The sequence below is a fragment of the Crocodylus porosus genome, unplaced genomic scaffold, assembly GCF_001723895.1.
Source record: "Crocodylus porosus isolate Cpor-Errol unplaced genomic scaffold, CroPor_comp1, whole genome shotgun sequence".
In the NCBI taxonomy this organism is placed as follows: Eukaryota; Metazoa; Chordata; order Crocodylia; family Crocodylidae; genus Crocodylus; species Crocodylus porosus.
In genome coordinates, this window is record NW_017728907.1 from 63471512 (window position 1) to 63499375 (window position 27864).

At 39.6% G+C, this 27864-nt stretch overlaps 1 protein-coding gene across 3 annotated transcripts in view; it reads left to right on the top strand.

Moving 5' to 3' along the window:
• Nucleotides 1-27864, top strand: part of LRRC7 (leucine rich repeat containing 7) — a 220369-nt gene that overhangs the window by 169922 nt on the left and 22583 nt on the right. For 2 of the 3 annotated variants that reach the window (XM_019531612.1, XM_019531611.1), the window contains exons 16-21: nucleotides 1400-1508; nucleotides 1732-1912; nucleotides 4425-6102; nucleotides 11069-11218; nucleotides 18283-18402; nucleotides 21981-22199. In XM_019531612.1, the coding sequence (XP_019387157.1) occupies nucleotides 1400-1508; nucleotides 1732-1912; nucleotides 4425-6102; nucleotides 11069-11218; nucleotides 18283-18402; nucleotides 21981-22199 (2457 nt within the window). The remainder of the gene's footprint in view (nucleotides 1-1399; nucleotides 1509-1731; nucleotides 1913-4424; nucleotides 6103-11068; nucleotides 11219-18282; nucleotides 18403-21980; nucleotides 22200-27864) is intronic. The other variant, XM_019531613.1, reaches the window with a different exon arrangement.

Genomic DNA, 27864 nt, shown 5'->3' on the forward strand with positions numbered 1-27864 from the left:
CATGTTTATTTCAAAATTAGTGTTTTCAAATTTGCCCCTCACTTCCATATGCTTAGAGAGAGCAGGGTCTGACAGTATTGGGGGGGGGGGGAAGAAAGGGCTGTAGGAGGGAAAAGTTAGGGGGGGAGAAGGCAAGGGGGCCACCTGATCCCCCTAGATTTATTTTCCCTTCTGTAGCAGTGGGAGGGGGACAAACTCAAAGCAAACCTTCAATAATCAGATGCTATACCAGGAAAAGTATAGGAAATATATCAATTTTCCATATACAGACTCTAATTATTGGGGGGCTGTCTTATACCCAGATCTTCTATTCAAGTAACTATGGTATGCATTGTAAACATAACCTAAGGGAGTGACCATGGATTTATGAGTAGTATGTTGGATTAGGAATCGGGACCTGGGTTCTTTTCCTGCCCTACCATTGATTTGCTTTTTGACTTGGGGTAAGATGCTTTGTCCCTTTCTGCCTCTGTTTCCTTATCTTCATATTGATATAAAAATGCTTACTTTTCATGGTAAAGTACTTTGAGGGAAATAAAAACAAAAATGCTAAGTACTGAAAAGCAAGAGTTTTTAAAGTGGATCAAAGATGAATCAGGACCTTTTGGATGCTATCAAATTTTAAAGTTCCGTCTTAATTTCCAACCCTTATTTCTTTTTAAAGTTTTAAGTGTTGCATACCTAGCATAATCTTGTTTTTACAAATATGTTTCACTTCAGACCAATCTAATAGGGGTTGCTCTGGTAAAGGGAAGTTATGACTCCTAAAATGTTCTTTTCAGTTTACAATAAACCCAAATCCTCACAGATTTCAGCTAGAGCTTAAAACAGAAATAAGTGACAAGTCATCCTAATTGCCTTGTAAATTAAGTCTTTTGCTCCAGAGATCTTAGTAGCAGAGTACTTTTTCAGCTTTAATTGTATAGGAAACCTTCTGAAGCTTAGCCATGTTGGCATTTGCTCTCAATACATAGGTTTATGAAATGTCAGTGTTTAGAAGAGTCAGGACAAACGAATGAGAAATTGATAAGCCTGCAATAATATGAGAATATTTTATTCTGAGATTTCAGTCAGTTCTACTTACATTTTACATGTTTGTAGTCTTTATGCCACCAAGACTGTGCATGTGGTCTTGATGCATCTTATAATTCCATCTAGCATACCTGTACTTTCAAAATAAGTGTGTCATTGTCAAATTAGTACTTAATCTTATTGTTGTATGACTAATCAGAAATATAGTGACAAATTTCTCATGGTTAGCATAATCTCACTATCTGTCCTTGGGTTGGTGTAGTTCCATGTTTGCTGAAATGTGGCTGTTAAATTCTGCTCATTGCCTTTTGCAACTATCTTCTGTTATGATTTTACTTCCATTCTTCAATACTATTATATCCCTTAGGATTCGTTTGGACACCCTAATGATATGAGGATAGGGGAACTTCGCCCTTCAATTGCTGAGACTCCTTTGTACCAACCTAAACTTGTTCTTCTGGGTAAAGAAAAGAAAGGTACTGTTTTGGTTTTTAAGCTTCTACATGAAGGTGTGTGTAATAAATACAAGTGCAGTAGATAAGCTTGAAGTGTAATACATCGTCCTCTGAGGTGTTAGATATCACCCTCTGATTTATTGCTGTTTTACAAGTATGTTTTCGTGGATATGCGTGGTATCAGATTTCCTGAAAGTCTAGTGTTGAAATGTCCTCATGCAAGATAATGCTTGTTTTATTTCAGAATCAACAGATGAGTCTGAAGCAGATAAGATCCATTGTCTGAATAACAGCGTTTCCTCAGGCACTTACTCAGACTATTCGCCATCCCAGGCTTCCTCAGGGTCCTCTAATGCTCGTGTTAAAGTGGGATCCTTGCAGTCAACAGCTAAAGAAACCGTGAATAATGCTTTGTGGAGTAACAGGTGTGTTTCTGTGTATTAGGTGTGATTTTTTTCTGTTGTCTTCCAGCTTGGGTAGTCATGTGTACTTGGGCAAAATTAGGTCATAGAGGTTGACAAAAGCCAGTTAATGTACAGGTGTAGATAACCGCATGGGGTAAAGGCAGTGCACCATCAGGACTTCTGTTTTCTAAATGTCTATAGTCATATGCCTTTTTCAGCAACATATAATAACAACCTACTAAAAGTGCACAGAAATAGAAACAGAATACAAGCTTTTCAGAAAAAAGGCACAGATTGGGACCAGCAACTGAGTATTTGGCACAGTTTAGAATTGACGGAATATAAATAAATTATATGCACCCCCTGTGCTGAGTTTCTCCTGTACCTTTGCACAAAGAAATCATCCAGAATTGTTTCAATTTAAACTGTCTGTCAACAGCCCAAAGAAATTATTTTAGCATCAGGGGATTGACAGGGCAGAGCAATACCTATTAATGTCCGGTTTTGCCCAGCCATGTCCCTGCAGTAGCTTCAGCAAATAAAGTAGCATAAGAGTAACTATATCAGTTCTGTGCTGCCCAGTTAGGTCCAGCATTTTGGAAAATTTCCCCAGACAAGATAAACTGGCTTGAGAGAATCATTGCACTGCCACAGAGACACGATTTGCCCCACTGCACCCAAAGTCCAGGACCACTGTGCATCAGTTTTTCAGCAGGTTCATTCATTATAGCCCAATTTGTTGGGTCAATATATCCAGATCTTTACTGGCATAAGCATTTTATTGCCCAATTCTTTTATATGTGTTCCTCCACATTTCTTCAAAGTACTGTATTTTTGCATACAACACACTTTTCCCCCAGAAAGCAGCTGCTGGGAATTATAGTGCTCATGACATATGGAATACAGTTTCTGTCAATTATGGGGCAAAAGTGAAAGTAAAATATACATGCCATCCATGGGGAGCAAAAGAGTGAGCAGGCTCTGCTCTCTAGCTGCTACTATTTCATTACTTACAACCAGGAAAGATCCTTTTTTCTTCATTCTTCCTTTCAAAACAAGGAACATATTTTATTTTGGTGTGAGTAGTTAGCAAGAAAATATGGTAAGTTGGGTGGGTTTTTTTTAAATAACACACACGCAAAAAAAACCCTTTCAGGTTGCACTGTTTAAAACACTCAGAATTTGGGAAATCCAGATTTACAGTTACCTGTACTGCAACCTTATCTGGTGATGCAACCTTACATATTCAGCTATTACACTGAATAGGACTGGAAGTCTTGGAGAGAAAAATATGATTGTGTAATATAAAAAAATATCATTGTGATGTTGGAAAAACTTTACAACTAGGGTGTCCAGACTATGGACCAAGATCCCCCCAGAGGTGGTGCGATCATCTACCCTAGACGTCTTCAAGAGAAGACTGGACGGTCACCTGGCTGGGGTCGTCTGACCCCAGATGTCTTTCCTGCTCATGCAGGGGCTGGACCCAGTGATCCTTCAGGGTCCCTTCCAGCCCTATGATTCTTCTATGATTCTAATTAAAAAGAGTATCATGACACATATAGACAGGGATTGTGAGGGGCGGAGGGAGCTCAGCTGAATGACCGCTACCCAACTTAAAGTTGGAAAATTTTCAAGTGTCCGTGTAGAGATGGAATGACTGGGGTCAGAAGACTGGGTCTGAGTGTTAAAGGGAGCTCAGTTTGACTCTCCTCCCCCCTCACATGGTGAGAGCTACTCTGTGGTCCCAGTGCAATATGTGCTGCAGCTGCTTTTGCAGCAGTGTGGGTCTCACTGTAGCATTTTCATATTTTGTTAATATATGGGCAGGCTTCCAAAATTTTCCTGAGCAATATATTAGACAGAGAGGAAATTGGGGTCAGCAGTTTCTGTCTGAACAAAAGTGAACTTACATAAGCCAAAAAAGACAATTCTCTTTGCTAATTTTCCAGAGGTCTGATGCAAATAAAAATATTCTGAGAGTTTTTCAAAAAACATCTGAATCTTTAAAAATAGAAAATATTAGATAACCTTAAATACAAGGATTTCAACTGGTCCTTTCTTACTGAAAATGCAAGTTGGGTAATCTGCTCTGCCTGCATGCAAAGTATCTTAGCTGTAAGGACACACAAATGCAGAAAATGGAGTGTGAACCATGTTTGCAAAAATTCAAATGGAAAAAGTTACTCCTGCACTGATTTTAAAAACTGGAATGGTAACAGTAGGAAATAGGCTTTCTAGACTTAAACAGACAGCAGTAATTTGTCCATTTCTACTCTACCTTGGACTTTTGATCTTTTGCTTGTTTCTAGAGTTATATATTTATATTCCCTGTATTCCAATTCAAAAAAGCCTACAGATGTATTCACTGTGAAGCACTGGCATAATTTCTACACATCACCATATAAGCCTAAGACTTAACAGCATGTCAGAGAATACTAAGATGATTTGTAAGCATAGCATTCTGTTAATTGCTCACACATTGAAAAGAGGCCATATGTTCTTCATTTCATTTTATTTTTATTTTTTGCAGACTTGCACAGTCGTTTCCACAGCCTCTTGAAACAAAGCCATTACTCAGCCAGCGAGAGTCTGCTCCAGCAGGAAACCTGCAGCAACGCAATGATCGGCGACCAATGAGTGACACATTCCCTGATAGCTGGAATGATAGTTCACATTATGACAACACAGGGTTTGTTGCAGAGGAGAGCACAATGGAAAATTCTGGCACTAACCCTCTCTTGAGCGCTAAATCTAGAAGCACATCTGCTCATGGACGCAGGCCTTTAATTAGACAGGACAGGATAGTTGGCATTCCCCTGGAACTTGAACAACCTACACTCAGAAACACACCTGACTCAGAAGTGCCTCCTCCCAATCCTTGGCAAAATTGGACCAGAACTCCTAGTCCTTTTGAAGACAGGACAGCTTTTCCTTCTAAATTGGAGAGCACCCCCACCACCAGCCCTTTGCCTGAAAGGAAAGATCACATTAAAGAATCTCCTGAAATAACTAGCACTTTTTCTCCAGGAATACCATGGGACTATCACGATTCAAATGCTAACAGAAGTCTTAGTAATGTCTTTTCACATATTCATTGTCGTCCAGAGCCTTCTAAAAGCATTATTTCAATCAGCAAGAGTACAGAGAGGCTTTCTCCAATGATGAGAGAATTAAAAACTAATAAATTTAAGAAGTCACAGAGTATTGATGAGATAGACATTGGTGCATATAAGGTTTATAATATACCATTAGAGAACTATGCATCCAGTAATGATGCTACCGGCATGCATGAAAGACCAGACAAAATGATAGGACAGGAGCACGGTATGTCTAGTATGTCTCGTAGCCAGTCAGTACCAATGCTAGATGATGAGTTGCTGAATTATGGAAGTGTGAAGGTACAGCAGCAGCAAAAGCCTTCTGTGACAAAAAAAGTGTATCAGTTTGACCAAAGCTTCAATCCTCAAGGAGCCGTGGAAGTTAAAGCAGAAAAGAGGCTACCACCACCGTTTCAACACAATCCTGAATATGTTCCCCAGCAAAGTAAAAACACTACCCAGGATTTGATTAGCCCGAGAGCTTATAGAGGATACCCCCCCATGGAGCATATGTTTTCATTCTCCCAGCCTTCAGTTAATGAGGAGGTTGTGAACGCTCAGTTCTCAAGCCAGGGGTCAAGGTCAGGATTTTTGAGAAGAGCAGATTCATTGGCCAGCTCCACTGAAATGTCAATGTTTAGAAGAGTCAGTGAACCTCATGAACTGCCTCAGAGTGATAGGTATAGCAGACCTCAGTATAGAGGAGCTATGGAACGCCAAAGCAGCATCTCAGTGTCTGAATCTCAGTTCCTCAAAAGGAATGGCAGGTATGAAGATGAACACCCTTCATATCAAGAAGTGAAAGCCCAGTCTGGAAGTTTTCCAGTTAAAAACCTTACCCAAAGGAGGCCATTGTCTGCAAGAAGCTACAGTACAGAGAGTTATGGTACCTCCCAAACCAGGCCAGTTTCAGCTAGGCCTACAATGGCAGCTCTATTGGAAAAGATACCATCTGACTATAACTTGGGTAACTATGGTGACAAGCCATCAGATAACAGTGATATAAAGACAAGGCCCACCCCTGTGAAGGGAAATGAGAGCTGTGCTAAAATGCCTGCTGACTGGAGACAACAGCTACTTAGACATATAGAAGCTAGAAGGTTAGACAGGGTATGTTTGGCATTTCTCTGCAATTAATGCCTTTAGTTTTGTGTGTTGGTATTTCAAAGTATGTGCACGACCATTGGTTAATATCAGAATTTCCTATAATGAAATTCCATGTATTTATGTTGTTGTGGGGGGGGGGCTCTGTGAAGGGTCTTTCTTGACATATAGTTAGTGTCAATGGTTCTTGGATAGATGTATTAGAGAGGCTTTGTCTAAAAGCATTTGATGTAAAACATCTGTTACTGTGCATATTCTTCAGTTAGCTATTGTTGTGGCACTGTCTGGAACAGTAAAAGCAAAACTTCTACCGCAAGACAGTATTAGCCATGATAAAGGAATCTGAAGGAAACAAGAAAGCCTTGGTGAGAAAACAATGCAAGTTTAAACTCAACTCTTCTTATTTTCCAGAAAAGTGATTACAGTATTTAACTCTTTGGTTTTTTAAATATATGGGAACAATTTTTAAACCATACCAGAAACTGGAGATGAGGTGGACAGTGAATGATCTGGGTAAAGATGCTGTCAGAATAAACCTAACAATTTAGGTTTCTGGTAGAAAGTAAATCATTTTTTAATTTCTGAATCCAGGTCACAACAAAGAGTGCATTTCTGGTACGTCCAAGAAAGGTATCGGTAGCCAATGATTTCATATCCTAACTTAGTTTGTTGTTTTGTTACTTTAAATTTAGTGAGCCTATTTTATCCCACAACTGATTGTATCCCATCAGTTATGCCAAGTTTAACTGAGACAAAAATTATAACTATTGTTGCAAAAATACTTTAAAATGTAATTATTTAGGGTCTGTTATTAAATACATGGTCCAACTAGGTAATACAGTTCAGAGCAGAACAGGCAAACTATAATCATTCCAAGCAGAATAAGTCTTTCTCTACTATTTAAATGAATTGTTTTTAAAAATTATGTCTGTCTTTTTTTACATTCCCAGACTACTGGAAGCCAGTCTTTAATCCCATCCTTTTAGGCACAGTTTGGGTGTTTTTACATATTCTTCAGGATGGGAAGTGGGTGCTTTAATTAGAGTGGCTCACAAGTGCCACTGTAATTAAAGCGCCTGCAGCATCTCATGCATTCAGCATCCCACACTTAAAAATGGTGCTGGGGCACTTTAACTAAAACTCGATGAGCTTTAGTTAAAGTGCCCCTGCCGCCATTTTGAAGCATGAGGGTACTGAGTGCACATGACCCCAGGCTGCTGTAGTGTACTAATTAGCATGCATCAGAGCAGGCATTGGGCATGTGTTTAGGCATCCTTTATAACCAAATAATCATTCTCACTTTCGGTTGAAAGGCCCTTGAGAAAGGAAGCAAAAATTTGCAGTGGCCAGCATGCCACAGAGCACTGTTGAAGAATTGCCAGGTAAACCAGGAAATTTAAAGTTGTTTTTTCTTCCCTTAAAACCTGTTTATCAATTCTTTCATCCAGTCCAGCTGCTAACTATGCAGGCTGATTTTATTTTACTTAAGAATATAAATTAGGAGTATTGTATAAGTTCCCTGTTCAGATTTGTAACAACAGGGGGTCCTGGTTCATGTTGTAGGTTTGTACTGTAGGAAAAAAAATTAAAAAGCACTTAGATTGCAGTATAAATGTCAGAACATTTTTGTGCAAATCTCTACATCCTCCCAGACCCAGGGCTGTTCTCAGGTCAGGAGTGACCCTCAGCAAAAGTTATACAGCCACATGAGCAGTGATTCTCAATGTGGCACTGTTAGGTGTGCAAACATCTACACAAGATTCAGAAGTTAAACCCAGAGATTTCAAATAGGAATCCAGTGTCAAAAGCATTCTGACCTGTTGTGACCTTTCTGAGTTTTTGCAACTGAAGAATTGCTCAATTATTTTTCTGTAGTTAAAAACACTTGTAAAAACTAAGAGCTGGCATTTTCTGTGGAGTGCCTTGAGTCTAAAAATGTTGAGAACCGCTGCCCTAGATAAGTTGTCTAAAAGCTACAGCACAATCTTCCAGAGTCTCCTTATGGACCTTACCCTTATATTATCTTGTTTCCAAACCCACAGATCTCCTCTGCTGGGGCTTGTAGGATGCAGTGCATTAGGCTATCTAGGGAATTCTTCTGAGTCCCCATAATGGTGCCTTTCGGCCCTTATATGCTGCCGGGACAGAAGGAAAATCTGATCCTGAAGCACTGCCGAGTGCTTTGTTCAGCTGAAAGAAACTAGAACCAGTTTTCACTAAAGTCTGACCATGTGAACAATGAGTAGTTAAATCTGAATGGAAACTTCTGCATCTGCCTACCTGCCTCATCTCCAAACCCAAGTTTTCTGGGCTGCTATGAAGCTTGATTTTCAGACTGAAAGTTCATTAACTCCTTCCTAGAGAGGCTCAGGCATTGCAAAATTTTGGCTGCTAGACCGGGACTAGTGTATGGAGGTTTCCTTTGATATATGCCTCCCAGGCTGCCTTTTGTTTCTGAATTTGAAGGAATTTCATTATTTCTCTGCATTTAGAGGACACTCATTTTTTTCAATACTCCTAGTTCAGTTTCAAAAGGAAAGTTTTAGCTTTAAAGTAGCGCAGATATTTGAAAAGCACGGCAGGTGGGATGGAGGAGGGAAGCGGGACTTGCTAGCTTACCCGTCAAAGAGTATCTACTTTAAAAATAAAATCAGTATTTTTTTAAAGATTATATTATGTTTCTCTTCTTCCTTTATTGCTTACTCTAACTAATATAAAAGTAGCTATATTAGGAGATATAGCCATATAAATAAGACAATTTTATAATTACGAGTCACATTTGTGCTCATTTACGGAAGTATAATCTTGGGCAGATTTTGGTTCCCAGCTGTAACGTAATCATCGTGATTAATTGAGGTTTTAAGTATGGACGTAATACCGCTAATAAAAAAGCCCTTGCTGCTGAACAAAGCTTCTAACTAGAAATGGTCAGGAATAGATTTTTTATCCTGTGAAAAAGATGGCAAGGTTTCAGAAATAATTCTATCCTGAACTGGGTGAAAAGCCAAGTTCCAATTTTTATTCACAACATAAAAATCTGAATAATTCTCATTTCATTAAACGTTTTGCTTTGATGTTGACCCTTTATTGTTATATTAAAAAAATCAAAAGCCATTTTAAAACAAAAATTAAAAACATTTGAAAGGATTTTTTCCAATTTTCTACAACAAATGTTTATTATCAGCGTTATAATTTCCTAAAATCTTTGGTTATATTGAAAAAGAATTTTTCAGTGAAAAATTTGCAACAAAAGTCGTCTGCTCAGCTCTACTTTTGACAAACGTTGATCAAAACTATATTAAATATTTTAACAGTCTTGATTTTGCAAACGTTTTAAAATACAGGTTTGGCATGGGAGTGCCTTTCAGATGTTTTCATGTGTGACTGCTAATGTGCACTGTTCATAGAAACTCTGAGCAGTTTAATTTTTTATATTTCAGGAATCTGCCAATAATGGAATCCACTAATAGTTTAGTTTCAAATGATGTGGATGTGCTGCTGAAACCTACCATTTCAGTAGTGCTTGGAAAAGATTAAGATGTTTTGGATACTCTTGACAGTAGCATATCTTGAGCATAATGTCCCTTAAAAATAAAATCACAAATAAATATCAAAAGTGTGTTCTAGCCCTTGTTGATATTTTGGGGGAAAGTAGGTTTATTTTTTTTAAATGGATCCATTGGATCCACGTACACAATTCTTTATCAAAGTGATTATTATTGTTATGGCTACTGAATTGTAGAAAATGAATCTGTTTGCTTTCCATACCAACTATAGCACAGAAGCTATGATGCAAAGGTTTCTATACAGCCCAAAACCCACTTAATAATAACCAAAGTGATTTGGAAAAACTGCCCTGATCTGATGCATAAATTGTCTGTATTTTACAACAGTGTAGGCGTATTTTAATAGCTCTGAAGTCAAGAAATTACTATTCAATTTTTTTAAAAAATCATCCATGTTAAAAATAACATTAAGGATCAAATGGGCAAACAGTTTAGCTTTAATATCAGAACTTCTTCGTCACTTTAGTTGTGTACTTATGGTATATGAATTACTCCTTTTCTTTTGCTTTCTTTTTTCTTTCTTTCTTTCTTTTATTTCTTTTTTTTTTTTGAGAACACACCATAACCAATCAAAATAGAGCAGGTTAAGGGTAGAATTTCAGGGAGAACTTTCTATTGTCTGATTAAGACATGTCTTTGTAATTATATTTCGTTTGTTTAAAACTTATGTAAGGCCTACTGTGAAGATTCGGTTTGATTAAATGAGTCTCATACTGATTTCTGCAATTGCAAGTAATAGAGTCTATAATCTGTTCACAAAATACAGTAAGAAACAGCCCAAGACATAGGTCTGACGGATGAAAATCTTCAGACTGAGCTAATACAGGAAACAGCCAGGATTGAATCTGACCAGGTGATCCTGTTGTGTATAACTTTGGTCCAGGTAGTCCATGTAGTGCACAGATCCATTTGCCATGTTTCTGGGCTACCTTTAGTCCTCTCCTCCACAGAGACCTGCCAGAGGTTCAAGTGCATTGCAAACAGGATGATGCAGAGTCCTCTGGTATGGCTTTTTCCCTGCTATTGCTGGTAATTCCCCTGCATATTAAGTTACTGATTTTGGGCCACCTGTGGATGTACAAGTCTTACCAGATTTTGGCTCCACATAGCGAAAAAAAAAAAAAAAAAGAAGATATGTGTACTGTACTATATATCTGGTTTCAAGCTATAGGTCTAAAATGTTTGCTGTCAAGTGTTGTAGTCTTTTTTATGGTATTTGTTTTATGTATAATTAGCACTGTATTTGCTTCTGTCCAGCCAAGTGCATGCATCTAAAAGCTGTTTATTTCTTGGTATTGTTTGTTTGCATAAATGAAAATGTTGTGAAATTAGCCATATATATGTGATATTTAACTCAATTAGCATGTGTGTTCATACCCTGTCACGTGGTTGTTTCCTCTACTCAGACCGCTGCTTACAAACACAACACTGTTAACCTTGGCATGCTGCACTCTGGAGGTTTGTCAGCAATGCATGCAGGCAGAAGCATGACTTTAAACTTGCAGACTAAATCTAAATTTGAAAACCAAATGCATCAAGAGCTACCTCTACCGAAAGTAAGTATGGGATAGCCAGCATAAAATAGCATCACAGAAAAATAATTAATAATCCTCTTTGCTCTTTCCTGTTTTATCTTCTGTGTATTATTCACGCTTTTCCCCTCTAAGCAATCCAAAAAGCAAATACGTTAACGTTTAATAACGTTGCTCTTTGGATTAATTAGCTCACCTGGCTGTCATTGCTGCTTTCTGCTCTTGTGTTGCAGACTGATGTGATCGTTATGTTACCCTGATGATACATTCTGGGTTTAAAACGGGGGAACATATTTCATGTTGTAGATCAGGAGGGAGCTGGTCCATGCAGCTGTATGACCCAGTCTGTGGGTCCCTGGACCAACCCTATTGGTTGGCCCCAGCAATGGGCTCACTGCACATAGCACAAGGGTCAGTCTGGAGTGTGTGCTTCCTGTAGCACCCACACTGGACCAGTCGTGCACACTGGTTCTGGGCCAGTCCAGATCAGACTGTGCCAGAACCAGCACTCGGGTTGGTTCAGGTGGGTGCTGCATATAGCCCTTGCCCAGGATTGACCCCCTGTGGTGTGTGCAGCACTGGGTTCAGCCTGTGTGCTACATGGCATGCAGTCCCCAGAGGAATGCTGGCACATGCTGCATGTGCCTCACAGGCTGGACTCAGTGCTACTGCACACAACACGGGTCAATCCTGATCTGGCCTGCAGACCAGCCCAGCAACCCACATCTGGCCCACAGAGCCAGATAAATTTGACTCTCATGTTGTAGATGATTCATCATAGAAAAGGTACGGTAGGAATGTTTAAAACCTGCATTTGGAGGAGTCGGGGTTTTCCAGGCTTGGACTCTAATCTGATATGCTTTAATCACTGATAAACTGTGGGCACATACTGGCTACAATTACAATTCTTTTACATTTCATTTTTAATAATAGTTATTTAAAGAATTAAAATACTGTTCTTAAACTATATATGTGTGACATGTTTGTGTATGTGTAAGTACATACACATATAAACACTTATTAATGTATGTGTCATATACAAAAGTGCATGTTAGAGTGTGGCTCTATCCATTAAAATCTTGCAGAGCATATTAATAGCATGACTGAGGAAGTTCTTAATTTTTAAGGCATGCGAATAGTTTGAAGTCTAAATGTGAATCGGTTTTGATATGTAATTCCAAACAGCCTAGATATTTTTGCGTTTGTATATGACATTAGTGGAACTATTCACATGCTTTAAGTTACACATGTGCTTATATATCTTGAGAAATTGAAGCCAGCAAGTCTGATCTAGCTTTAGTACATATAGTATAGTCCATCCCCTAGCAAACAAACCTACTGTCATTTTAACAGTAAAAACACACGCATCGCTTTACCACGGTTTCCCTTCCAAATGATGTTAGACTAATAGGTGTAACCAAATGTAGCTGGAATGCATCTCAGTACAGTTGATCTGTCTCACTGGATGAAACACACAGTCCATTGTTCTGCCTGTTGATCTGATGGGACAACAGGTGACTTTTTCCCTGCTTACAGAGACAGGCCCTGGGACTGCGCCAGTGTGAGTTGGTCACTCTGTGGTCCCAGGGCTGGGACCATTAGTCGGCTTGACTGGCAATCTCATCCCTGGGACTACACAAGAGTATTGATGGGCACTAGGGAATCCCAATCAGAATAATTTAGGCAGGCACTTCCAGGGCTTCAGGAGCCTGATCCTGCTTTAGATTTTAATTCCCATTCTCAATTCCATTCCTGGGTTATACAGGATCAGGCCCCTAAAGCCCTAGGAGTGCATGCCCAGGGTGTCTGGGAAGCTCTGGGCTAGCTGTGCCCTCCCACCATAGACCTAATAAATGTCTACTGCAATAAAGTGGCACAAATTAATCCTACCTCTGTTGTGGCCACAAACTTGGGGCATTTGTGGTGTGACAAAGGTTATAGATGTCTGTCTGCTTGGCCTACATCTATCTTCACCTTGTTCCATATGCATCCTGCACTCTTCTTTTTCAAAGTTCTGCAAGCCTTTATGTTTGTGTTTTTGCTTTTCCAGGGTAGCTACATTATTGACAGCCACACTGGTGTCTTTAATATTGATATATACATGTTCAGGATAAAAAAGCTTTCCAGCATTAGACATTATATTTTCTTTTTAAGAATGTGATTTATTAATTTTTGTTCCAAGTTTTTGCCAGGAATATTTTTGTTATGTGAATTCTAAAAAGTGTTACTTTGTGCAAGTGTATCTCCAAATAAGATATTATATATGTCATATATTTCAGGAATTTTAAGTCACATGATATGTTTGACTTTGATATCGACAGCAACAAGCAATTGCATACGGGTGACATTTGGCACTGAGTATTCAGTCGTAAGTCCAAAAAAGGAATCACAAACTCTTACTTTAATTATGGCCCCCCAGTACATGCTACACTTGAGATGTGATTAACTAGCTAATCACATCTGAAGTAGTGACCCGCCCATGCATGCAGTCACATCACGTCATGGCATGGCATAATGAGGAATAAGTCACAAAGTTATTACCCATATTTTGTGTAATAACTTTGTGGCTGGTTCCTGTCATGCCATTAATTGAATGTGTGGCTAGTGCCCAACCTCTGGAGCACATGGATGCATTTCAAGACTCTTGTATGCTCCAGAGTCTGGGAGGCCCCCTCAGCTGATCTGGTTAGAATTCAGGTCAGTTGACAGGGCTCCCCCCTGAAGCAGTGCACCCATAGCTACTTGCTGATGCAGGGGGAGCTTAGGATTAGGATCCTCCCCCCGCACCAGCAATATGGCGTGATGGTATAGGATGAGGAATTCAACAGTCATGCCTCCTGCTACGCACTTGTAGCAGGGCAGAAAGTGTAATTGTTGGGATCTCACGGCAGATGCCATCACACCCTTACTTTAACATCTGTCAGGGGCCTAATTTCGCTTCTGCCTGCATGTTCTCACAGAGTGCTAAATGCCAGTATAAAATCTCATTAGAATTTCATAGGGTCCTAGAGTTGCTATTTCTTCCCATGTTCTAGGATGTGTTGGAAGGTTTTGCATTTCTACCAGATGCATTTCTTGCAGATGTATGTAAATTTTGAGCTTAAGTACAAAACTACAGGTTGTCTTGAGGTACTTTTGAGATCATTGAAAGGTGTCTCTTAGAAATTCTGGGCGTGTCTACAAGAGTATCGTGGAATCAAAAAAAAATTATTCAGCTTTTATTAGAAAATAAGTATAAAATAAGTAGAACATTGATAAGAAATAAATGGGTATTTTGGAGTTCTCATAATTGGTGTGCATACCACATAGAGGTTAAGATTGCTAAGAGGTATCGATATTTCTTTTCTGGAAACAGAACAGCTATAGGTGGACTATATAGTAAAACATGTAGATTTAATAACTTCGGCAGGTTTTGTTTTGTTGGTAACTTAGTCAAGAATTTTTTCTCGCTGTTATACTTTTTACAATGATCTTATTTCATTTTGTAGACATCTCCCGATTGGGGTAGATTAAAACAAAAACAGCACATATTTAAATATCCACAATATTTTATTTGATTCTTCTTAATTTTCCATTTGACTACATACCTGGAGTGACACACACACTTTGCAGGAAGAGCAGATGCATTCTAACTTTTTAAACAGTGTTGTGCTTAAGTTACTAGACTTCAAAGATTGCCTGGTGCAGTCTTTGTTTAGTACAAATAAGGACAGAAGCACCCAGAAGCAAAATTATTCCTCCTGTATGGAGATGAAGCAGATTGCTTGTCCTCGTAAGCACATTCAGTGTCAGGAATAACCTGACACCTAATGTTATTAACTAAGTGGGAACAGCTTGACAAATTTAGGATCTCTAGAAATGGGGGCTTTGAAAAAGGCAAAGGTACCAGGACCCTAGTCCTTTACACACACAAGCATAGCTATACAAGGAGGGAAGCTTGTTTCCTCCAAAAATCGCCATACCCTACACTTACTACAGCGGTCTGACAACATTGAGCATTTTTACATGTGCTTCAGGGGTGGGGGAGGGTACTTTAATTAGAGCGGCTCTGAGAACAGCTCTAATTAAAATGCCTGCAACATCTCCTGTATCATCACCCTGCACTTCAGAATGACAGTGGGAGCCCTTTAAAACTCATCAAATGAGCTTTAGTTAAAGCACCCCTGCTGCCATATTGAAGCTTGGGGACATTGATACATGAGATACGAAGGCTGGCTGGAGATTAATCAAGTCTGCTCCAATGTGCTGAAATTACAGCACATTGGAGCAGCGTCTGAGCACATCTACAGGCATGCATTGACTTGAATGGGATACTGATCTCCGCTGATGAAAGAGCATGCTGGATATGATTTTCCAAACCATGATGCCTTCAGGTAACACCAGTTGGATGGTTCACCTCATTTATTCCCTGTAGCATGACTCAGATAAATATAAGTCATAACTGAAGCCTAATAGTCTAGTGGTAGCTCAGGGAATCCAAGAAAGCAATTAGAGATGTGGGTATCTTATTAAATGTAGTCTATTCCATCAATAAAAATTGAACTGCTGGTTTTCATTTTTTATCCAAATTTACTAGGTGTATAACTTTTATTCATGTGCAGTTATCCAACCTCTGCCAAATGAATAACTGTACAAGCAGTCTAATTCATTTTACTGCAGAAAATGAAAAGAACAATCATCATAGATTTTTCCTCTTTTATATATAAAACAGTAAGGGGCCTCTGCATTTTTTTTCTGCAGCCTTAAATCACTTCTACAATTATAGTCTCTCTCTTATAAAAATGGCACAGCATTCTCTTGAGTGACAAAAGGCATGTCTTTTAGAAGAATGCCTTCAATCCCTAGCATTTACACCAGAATTCTTTTTAACAATGTATGGATTAACTGCAATGTGAGAAGCATGTGTTATGGCCCCTCTATGGAAGCAATCAAAACCTCCAGATAGTATGTTACTTTGACAGAAAAAAGGATTTCACAGGAAGCTACAGCAGCCATCCACATGCACTTGTATAATGCACGCATTTTTAAATGACAGCCCTAGAGATTTCAGTCTGAAGGACTGGCAGAGATTAGTCACATCACAGGGATGATGCACTTGGTTTTCTCTGAGTGTGTGTTTGTATTAATTTTCAGAATAAAGATGGTGTTGTGGCAAATTTTCATTTCCAGTGTTCTTCACTGGAATTATTTCACAAGGCGCACCTTTCACTTCCCTGTGATTCCAAGTGAACAGTAATCATGCAGGAAACTAAGAAACTTAGTAGGGAATACGGATAGTATTCAAATACCTAAGTATACTCATGCAAAAAAAAAGGCCTATGTTCTCAGCAGCAGGCAAAGGAACATTCAGTGTTGCTTGGGAGTGAACTAAGAAGCCATGCTTACATTCTCCTGATCTTGAGAAACCGAGATTTAAGAGAGTCACAGTCACGTACCCATCTTCCCAGCTACGAATCCAAGCTAGCAGAGGTTACAGTAGCAGAGTGGCACCTGCAGATCCTCTATACTGTAGAAATTCTCCTATGGTTGAATCTGCCAGCTTTAGGATAGAACTGTGCTATGAGGCTGCACAAACTACAAGACCATACTAGAAAATTGGACCAATATTTACGAACAATTGATTTTTCAACTGAAACCTAAATTTTTGCCTCCTTTTTAATAAAATATGAAGAAAACTTGAAGGAGTCAGAGAGTGTTTTTGAGCAGAAGGGATATTTAGCTTTTGAGGGTTTTTTTTCCCTTAAAACACCAGGATTTTTTTTCCTCATTCTGATGGGAGGACTCCTTGGAGGACCAGAGAGTTGGAGTAAGAGCTTTCTTAGCTTGCAGTTAGAAATGCTTCTTCAATAAAGAGGGATTTTTTTCCTCAGGTACTTGTAAGAAATTTGATTTAAATTAATATTTAAAAAAAGCAAGAGATTGAAATAGTCTGGGGAAAAGTTTTGTCTTAATTGTCTAATGTGCAGTCACCTGAAGGTTTTCATCATAAAAAACATGGTAGGCCAGGCCAACTCTTTCTAACAGAGGAAACATTTATATTTAAGCTAAAGAAACAACTATACAAATCACAAACAAGACATGACACATTCCCTTCTGGGTCAACATTAATTGAAACTAAATAAACAGTTAATGCTAAGAAATGTCAGTAATGCTGCTATGAGGCATTTTGAAAGGACTACAACAAGAACCTACATGAATAAAAAATGATTAATCCTAACTTTAAAAATGTATATTGAGAAAAAGTGGAAACTGTAGTCAGACTGAGATACAAGACACTAAGCGCACCATTTTGCTGGAAAGAAAGATGTAAAATCACAAGCAAAAGCAGTCGATAAGCCTGGAAAATTAAAAAAGAAGTATGACTTCTGTTCAGGAATACATTTAAACATTGACTTAAATTCATTTCTTTCAGCAATGTATGAACATATGTGCCTAATTTTAAACATGTACTTGAATCCTATTAATTTCACCAAAACTTGGATATATGTTTAAGTGGTTTCCTAAGTTGGGGGTGTAAGAGGTAGTACACAGCACCCAGTGTAATGCAGAGGGTAATTCAGAGTGCAATGGCTGTAACTTGAATATTCATCAATATTCAGTAGAACGATTGAAAGAACATATTCCAAGCTTTTCATTTTGTAGAGATGTTATTTATCATGGGAAGGTATTTTAGTATATATTTTTCAGTGCTTTATTTTAACTTAAAATTTGTGGTAGATATTTATAGGTTTGCAGTTTTACAGCAAATACTTTGTTTAACATATTAATTTTGACCAATATTGACTTTTCAGTGAATTAAGCTTTTCTTCAATTAATTTTCTCACTTTTCTTATAATTGCCAAGGTACTCAATGAGCATCTAAGTATCTACCACTTGCAATAAGGTCAATAGACAGCAGCGCTACCAACACTACAGCAGTCATATAGTTCTAGTGCATAATAAATACAGGGATAAAAGCTAAAATGATTTCCATTCTAACTAACATGTTTTGCAATTGAATGGTGTTGATTTTTTGAATAATTATTAAATGGTGATTTGCATAGCAGTCTCACAAGGCACTAAAGAATACCCTACCATTTTCACATTAGACCCCATCGCAGCAAAGCAACATCCTAGACAATGGACAAGAAGATATTTCTGCTAGTAGCCAATGGAATCCATACCCACTTGGAAGACGGGATGTGCCACCAGAAACTATCACTAAAAAAGTAAGCAACATCAACATGACTCCATAAAAGTGGAATTTTGTATACTGACAGTTTTTTCCTTCCCCAGTGAAAATAATTGGTTTCAGTGGGAACAGGATTGGGTACAGTATATTTGTAGATCTAGGCTTAAAATTATTTGGAAATCTATAATACATTCAAATTAAGGTGCATATTTTCAGGCCCAATTGCAGTTGCTTGTTGGGGTCGAGCTCTTTGCACATTATATATCTACACGTTAATTATATCTGCAAAAATCAATGCAATGCTTTGTATGAGTAGCCATACACAAATCTCTCGCATACACAAAATATTGATACACCTATTTTTAAGGTACAATAATTTAACATAAAAATTACTATGTAGAAATAGAAACTAGCTCAATGCCAGCAGAAAATTTGGCCATTCACGATAAACTACTCAGATTTAATAAGTTTTCATAAAACAGAAGAACAAAGTAAAATATTTTAAAATAAATTTTAAAATATTCAGCAGTAATAAATTGTTCAATATTAAATTGTTAAACTGGCTGTGTTCATTTCACAGTCAAAGAAGTCACATCAGTGGAAATAAGTAAAACTGGTGTTAAGTGAGTTAAGGCCAAAAAACAGAATGAACATGTTGACCAGTGCTGTGGTTTAGATAGGTTTGAGTATTGATAAGGAAAATATTACCCTAATGGCTCAGACTTGTAGGGCCATTTATGACTAGTTACATGATAATTTTACCGTGCAATGGATTGTGCTGAAAATGCTATTAACGTGATAATTACACTGTAAGTGCAGACTAAATATACAGTTGTTTCCATCTTCTTAGCTATGTAGAGTAGGTTAAATACCACTTATTTTGGATGCAAATGTGATAATTTATTCAATGAGTAATCTGTATAATAATGTCTAGAGAAGATCATATTTAGTCTGGAGAGGAGGAGGTTGAGGGGGGATTTGATTACAATCTTCAAATACCTAAAGGACAATTAGAAATAGGATGGAGATGGGCTTTTCTCTGTGGCTGTAAGGGACAGGACTAGATGCAATGGCCTCAAACTGCACCAGAGGAAGTTTAGGTTAGAAATTAGGAAAAACATTTTAGACTACAAGGATAGCCAAGTATTGGAACGGGGTGCCTAGAGAATTTGTGGACTCCATCCCTGGGCATTTTAAAGAGCAGATTAGACAGATACTTGGCTAGGATAATTTAGTAAGGAGGGGTCCTGCCTTGAGCAGGGTGCTTGACTAGATGACAAGATGCCTTACTTCCTTATGATCCTAATGTTTCCTAATATCCTAATATTTCCCTGAAAGGGTGGCTGGATGCTTTTCTCCTTTTAATTTGGAATGGTGTTCTAACATGGTATAGCTAAGTGGTGATTCTGTATGGCATGGTGGAAGGAGCACGTGGTACAGCGTGGTACAGACAGAGGGGGCAAGCTTGTGGTGCAGTGTGTGGCCTGTGGGCATGATGCATCCACTCAGAAGTTGGACAGCCCTGTGCAAGACCTTTTAGCAGATTTCTGCCTCTGAGGCAGGCAATGCAAGTGCTGTGAATTCCTGTGCAGGATATCTTCGGACCACATTTGGGACATGAGTTGAAACAGATACGGTGCTGTTTGTTTTCAAACACACATTCCAATCAGGCCTCTGGCAGCTGTTTAGTGGCATAATTGAATCTGGTGAGGATCTGACTACTTATTAAACCAGGCAACTAGTAGGTCTGAGGTCCCTTTCTGGCTTTATTGTTCCAATGTGATCTTATACAAATCACTTAAATTCTCTTCGAGTCTCAGTTTTCCAAGCTGTACAAGGAAATATTAGTAATACCTACTTCACAACACTGTTCTGAAAGTGAGTTAATATATTTCTATAAAGAGTTTTCATATCCTCAGATGGAAGGGGCCTTTTCTTCCCCTTTATTTTTTTCAATAACAGCCATGTGATGGCTAGAAATTGAAGCATTCAAAATCCTCTTCTTTTTCTCAGTTGTTATACTATCACTTTGAAATTGTATATCTCTCTCAGTAAAATATGGAATTGTTGATATTCAAAGTCAACAGGATTTGATATAGACCATTCATGAAAAAAAGTAGTGAAAATAGACAGAAGATGCAGCATTCATTTCTTAATGGTCGCTGTTATTGCCACACAGGTGGTATTAGCAAGATGAATGGGTCCAGCTGTATCTATTTTAATGATTTATGATGTTGAGGTATGTAGAAAATACATTGGGATGTATTTCTGGCTCTGATAATGAACATATTAGCTGTCAGAACTGTTAAAGAGATGATTAGCTAACGGATGGGAGATATTTTATTTTTGTGATGACAATTTCTCCTCAAAGAAGTGTCCATTATATGTTTTTCAGTCAGTTATCATTAATAGATATTTTGCCCTTTTGGCCACTATAGACATAGTTTTAGTGTATTTACTTCTAGTAGTTCTTTGCTTTAGACCTAAGGACTACAAGGGATTGTGCCATTGATCAATATTAATATCTTCAGATGACACAGCCCTGTAGGCCAGCCTGGTATGTCCAAAGAAGCATATGTATGGATTAGAACATCTAACATACCTAGCATAAATAGCTGCGTTTGTGCTCTGAAGATGGCCAGTAAGAGAGCATTGTGATGTTTCATAGTGGTAGTAATAGCTTAGTATCTCTTGAAATGTTCATTTTACTCTTTATGGCTAAGTTGCATGCAATTATTAATAAGAAACATTAGCTCAATCTTGTTAGGAAATGTATAAATTTATTTTCAATTAATTTATTTTTAAATATGTGACTCAAGTATGAATGTAATTTATATGAATGAACAGAAATGTATATTGAAAAGTAAGCAAGTGTGCAACTTTACCATGTCAAGAATAGAGTAATGTACAAGCAAACCACATCTGTTAGGTCAGTCTAACTGAAAATATGAAAGACATCAAGGACTAAATAATTTAATCAGTGGCTCATCCCTTCTCTGATAGATATTGAAATGCCAAAGCAACATAAATTCAGTTTTCCCCATTATTTTTTAAATAATCAAATTACTAAAATTATACGCTACTATGATTCTTACCTATTGCTAAATGTAAGGTCATGGTCTTTCTTGGGACAATTCATTGACCATAACTAATCCACTAGGCTTTTGTTAGCCTATGATATAAATAAAAAGAGAGGGTTTTGCTACATAATTCTCACATAGTGAAACTCTATGGCCAATATTTGTATTTGTGGAAAATTGTGTACATTTCACCAGAATGAAGAATTTAATACTCAACATTTTTATAATGTGCTTCAAAGACTAATCCATCTTATTTAATTGTTATATGTTTTTACTTCAAGAGATTTCTGAATGGAAACATATAACGTGACAAAAGGAACAAAAATATTTTCCTTTCATTAAACGCATGTTATTCATTTGATCTCCCTTTACAAATCCTTGCTGTTTTTAATCATGGTTGTTTCCAACTGTAGTCAAAAGGCAAACCTCTGACATTTTATTTAAGAGGTTTGCTTTTACTTGACTGTGTAAGTTGTAATAATTGCTTCTTTTCAGCTTCCTGAATTTCTGGCCTAACGGGTTACGTTACCCACAGGCAGGTAGCCATATCCAGACTTTGATGGGATCACAAAGTCTACAGCATCGGAGCCGAGAGCAGCAGTATGAGGGAAACATGAATAAAGTGACTATTCAGCAGTTTCAGCCACCACTGCCTATTCAAATCCCTTCTTCACAGAGCTCTCGGGCACCTCAGGCAGGACGGTGCTTAATCCAAACCAAGGGGCAAAGAAGTACAGATGGTTATCAGGAACAGGTGAGAAAATGTGTATGTAAAGTCGTATACTGATACAAAATGTATTTGGCTTGTTTCCCAATTACACAGTAGCTAAAGGCAGAAGGCGAGGCAGGGTGGCACCAAAGGACACCTATACACATGATGGACCTCTGCTCCAACATGTGCTGGAGTATGCTAATTAGCATGCTCCAGCAGCCTCTATGTCATTCAGCATTCCTGTGTTTCAAAATGGCGGTGGGGGCACTTTAACTAAAGCTCAAATGTCCACTTTCCACCTAGATACTTCTACTGTTTGATAGGAGCCTATTTTACAAATGTACAGTTGAATACACATGACGCTGCTGGTGCTGTAATTAGAGTGGCTCTGACAGCCACTCTAAAGTGCCACACTCCCCCCCACCCCCCCAAGCACATGTATAGACGTTCTTCGACTCTAACTGGTTCAGAGAGGCATGAGCTTTTGTAGGCAACAACCTACTTTGTCAGATACTATATAGCAGCTAAATAAAAAGGTGATTGGGAGCTACATGATTCTCATTCTGTGTAAGGGCTGTTGGTTTCCAGGAGACCTGATTAGTGTCTTCTGCCTATATGCTAATGCATGGACATACGGATTCTGTATACCGGTGAGTCTGTTGAATAATAAGCAATGTTTAATCTGATATTACATGGAAGGAATAAAACTTTGGATTCAGTTATGTTTAGAGGTGCACCGATACATCGGTCCCATATCATATAGGCACCAATATAAGGAAAATTGACATTATTGGCAGTCAGCTTTTTTTGGCTGGTGTGGCTGATTAATGTTACTAATAAATGCCCTGTGCATGCATGCAGCCTCAGTGCAGCATGGAGGCGGCCAGGAGTGCAGCCCAGCAGCTTGGAGAACAGTGTCTAGCTGGTAAATCTGTTGCAGGGAAAAGGAAGGGAAGGGATGTGGGGAGGGGGGCAGACTGAGGCCCCTGCGGTGAGGGAGGGACGGGCTGGGGCATGGGCAGGGGTAGGTGCTGCATAGCCCAGGTGGGGCAGGGCATGGGATGGAGCACTACTACCGAGTAGTGTTAGTACCCAGGCAGAAAGTGGACATTTGAGAAAGTGGATACATATTTTTAAAGCATTTTGGGGATAAATAAGAAGAGTGAAATCGATTAAAGCCCTTGAGACATTTCCAGGAGTGCCTGAAGAAGCTGATCAGTAGCATGGTCAATAGTTCAATCTATGTCCATTCAATTTTCTAGTATTTGTATGTGTAACCTCCATAGAAAAGAGGATTTTTTCTCTAGGACACAAAGATATCTGCATTAAAATCTATTTTTAGTAGTATATACATATAACTAGGGGTACACTGATTGAGACTTTTTGGGCCGATACCGATGGTTGATTTTTAATGAGCCATAGTGGCTGATACTGATCCAATAGCCAGTATGCAGCCTGGCAGCCTGGAGAGTAGTGTCTGGCTGGAAAGTCTGTTGTGGGGGAAGGGGGGAGGGGGAAGGGAAGGGGCATGGTGATGGGCAGATTGAGGTCCCCACAGTGAGGGATGGAGTGAGGCAAGGGCCGGGCGTGGGACAGAGGTGGCTTGTTCAGGAGATGCAGGGAAGGGGGACAGCTTCTGCTGCTACTTATACCCCAGGAGAGCATGGGGGGCATGTGCCCCTGGATCTGTGTATGGGGTGAGGGTGGGCTGTGGCTGCTGCTGTGGGCTGGGGCCAGGGCTGCTCTGAGCATTTCCCGGGAGAGGAGGGAATTATAGGGGGGGCTACAGCTGCCCCCAAATTTGCTATAGCCCTGCTCCCAGAGCTGCTGCTGCCTACCTGGAATGCAGCCTGGCCCAGTGCCCCCACTGTCAGGAAGAGCCCAGCGCTGGCCCCCACCCCCTGGACAAGTTGCAGCTCTCTCCCATGCTCTGCCCCCGCCCCAGCCTGGGCAGCACCTGCCCCTGCCCTTGCCCCAACCCCACTCCCTCCCTCACCGCAGGGCTTCAATCTGCAAAGTAGCTATCATACAGTAAGAAGATCCAATCAGGTATAAAGTTGGACCTTGAAAATGTGGTAACTTTAAAACTGGTTGCTACTGAGTTTTAATTTGCACATGTAGTAGGGTCTTTCCTGCAGCTGAGAGTGCTGGCAGCTGACAAGACTTTCAGCTGCAGGGGTGAACCATGTCCAGCATAAAACCCCTGAGCCCCAAAGATAGCAGCTGTTGCAATCCCCAGGACTCGGGGGTGAAAACCCTAGACTGGGGATCATGGCTGTCTTGATCCCCAGAGCCCTGGGATGTGGGAAACCCTGGGACCCGAGGATCACCATGAGTTAATCCCCAGCCCCAGGAGTGAGGGAAACACCAGAGGATGACAGCAGTCCTTCATCCCTAGGGGTTTCACTGCAGCCCTGGGCAGGAGGATCACATGAGGTGCCCCTGTGCCTGGGAGGTGTCCCCATACCTGGGAGCCCCTCACCTGGGCTGCATGGGGCTCCTAGCAGTGAAAGCTTGCCTCTTGCTGGCACCAAAGGAGTCCAGGATTGGGCTTCCTCTATACTGGCATTAAGGCACAATGAGATCCAATGTGCAGTCCCACAATCGCACCTCCTGCCACACGTGTGGCTTGGCAGGAAGTGCGATTGTGTGAATCACACATTAAATCCCATCACTGCTTTACCTGCGTGCGTAGAGGGGGTCCAAGAGACAAGAATTCTCATTGCTGGTATCTTTTACTGAACCAGTTGCATGCTTCAGATGGGCATAGGCAAGCTTTCAGGTGGTACAGTAACCTTCCTCAAGCCTTGCATTCCCATTTGTGGCACACGTAACTTTCAACCTTGAGCTGAAGCTTGTTTACAGTGAGCCGTGTCCATTGTCCATATTTGGTTCTCCCCATTGCACACACAATCCAGCCAGCTTTGGGTTCCCTCATAACCACAGAAGGGATACGGGGATCAAATCATATGCAGGGTCCTCAACATTTTTCTGGCTAGTTTCTTTTATTTTCTCTTTGGGCTTCTTTCTTTCTAGTTAAACAGTTAGCACATGTTTTCTTTAGCCAGAAGAATGAAGAAGTGATAATTCTGGCATCAACTTTGGATATCTCCTGGCCTTTTGTGTCTCTTTGTCTGATTCATCAGCATCTACCTTCCTAGCTTTGTCTGTTTAGTATTGCCAGAGATCTCTGTGTTCCCCTGAGGTTTGCTCATTTTGGTGTCCAGTGTTACAGATTTCTTCCAGCAATACATAGTACCACATCTCCAGGTCCCACTAATTTGACACAGGAATACCAACTCCCCTCAGGTAGCTAATCAGTGCTGGTATGCTGACATTGTCAAAGCGTGGCACCTCTGAAGCAGCATCAAAGTACCAAGGTTCTTCCACATATAAGAAATTTCCTATTTCATGCCAAAGTGATATCCAGGTTCTCACTCCCTGCTTTGTTCCAGAAGGACCTTCATTTGGTGCTGATTTTTAATCCCATGGAAGCACTGCTGAGAGCTAGTTTTGGCACTATTGTGTGACACTGTTAAACCAGCAATGAGTACGTTGGTAATGACGAGCTCCTAATCTTTGCATGGTGGCATCTAGGATCTTCATAGGGAGAGGCACAAAGATTGGAATTCTATTTTAAACCTTCAAGTGTATCTGTCCACTAGATTAGAGAGTTCAGGATTACAGACCTTGATCCACCAGTCCATGCTGTAGGGTAGAAATATTGATTGCAACAAACTTTGCAGAGGCCAAAGGTAAAAATGATGTGGTGTAAACGTAATTTGATACTAAAGTTTATGAACCATTAAAGCATGATAGCATTGAGATCCCTCTGGGTTGACCTAACTCAGCAGTGCAGTGTTGACACAATTGAAGGCAAAGCAGTAGGTAGATACTTTAATCCATTCACCTGGAGTAGATGCCATATTTTCTTGCACATTTGCTTGCATATTTTTATGTGCCCCGCCAAAAAAGGAAGCACATTATTTTTGAAGAACGTAAACAAAAATATTTTTTCCAGTCATGGCTTTTTCATGAAGACACTGTATACTACAAGATGATTGCCAGCTTCTCTCTCTCTTCCAGGAAACAGAAGAGGGTACAGTCCAGTATGAACACGTTCATAGTTGCTCTCAAATTGGCCCATTGTTTGCAAGTTTTATAACATAATAATGGTATAGGGGACATGTGTAACTATAGTGGGTGCCACCTCAGTACACTATATCCCCTTAACGCTCATATCCTTGCACTGACAGCTAGGTATATTTAGCTTGCAGAAAAGACAATTAAGACATGATAGTGCTTGTCAAAAATTAAAGGGCTGCCGTACAGAGAAGGAAGACCTTGCTATGAAGGGTAGGACAGGAAAAATGGCTTTGAATTGCAGAAAAATAGATTTAGATTAGGTATCAGGAAAATCTTGTATACTGTTGAAACAGTAAGGCGAACTGCCAGGGTAGTTGTGGAATCTTTTCATTGGAAGTTATCAAGAAGAGGCTTGATAAGCATTGGACAGGCATGATTTAGAAGTGGTATTCTAGCATTTGTGCAGGGGGGTTGGACAAGATGACACTTGGGGGTCCTTTCCACCTTTGTGATTCTGTGAGTCTTCATCCAGTGGTTTGGTTAAGCATGGTTCCATCTTTCTTCTGCCTAAAAGATCTAAGATATCTGCTTGTTAGTTATCTAGAGTGGAATCTGTAGACAGTCTCTTAAAGATGAAAGAATATTTACTTTCCCTTCAGGAACTCTGGATCTTGTAGTGTGGACAAATACCAGAACCTGTCTTTAATCTTTTTTAGTTAAAATCCCAATACTTGAGATTCTTATTTGTAAAGGAACTGAGTGACCATTGGGGCTTCCCTGCCACTTATGCCTTCAGCTATAGTGTTCATGAAAAGCATGTAAATAACTACATGCTCACTTTAATTTTAGTGGTTCAGTAAAATTGTACACAGGTCAGTTGAGATGCAGCTGTACAGTTGCCATAGACATCATTGAGTCTTGGTAGTTTGGATTGAATGTGGTAACTCCATTCATAGATGCTAGGGTTGGAAGGGACCTCAATTGTTATTGCTTCCAGATCAATGGATGTTTATCTTCAGGTTGTGGTATGAATCATAACTTGATCCTGAATCATCTCAAGGTATTGTTCTGACTTCTAGATTTTTGAACATTTGGGACTATATTATGAGCTCTTTCTAGTGGCAGAGGTTGAGATTTCAGCTTCAGCCCTTTACGTGTCTGGGGCAGCATCGTCATTCACTTAACAGTTACCTTTGTTTGTGACAAGTCCATGTCACTTTAAATACCTGCTTTGTCTTCATGACTGTGCCAAGGTAATCTGTATTTCTTTGGCAGTATATTTAGTTGGGCTGTGACTACTACAAGAATGGGGTGATGTGTTTATTTAGTTGCACTATTAAGTATTCCTTCTAGTGAGATTAGGATCTTGTTTTTCAAAGCGTTTGGGGCCTCTAGTCCACTGCTTGTCTAAATATAATCTGTGCTACATACCTGGAAAGAGGACATTTCTCATGCCCACTGCCCAGGCTTGATATGAGGTACAGGTCAAATGGCCATGATCTGTAAATGATAGCCCCTGTGGGAAACGTGACTTGGTCTTTGCTCCTAAATCCTCATTTCCTAGTTTCAAATCATTTCTGTTTCCAACTTGAACAGATTGTGGTTGTATTTCCTTACATCT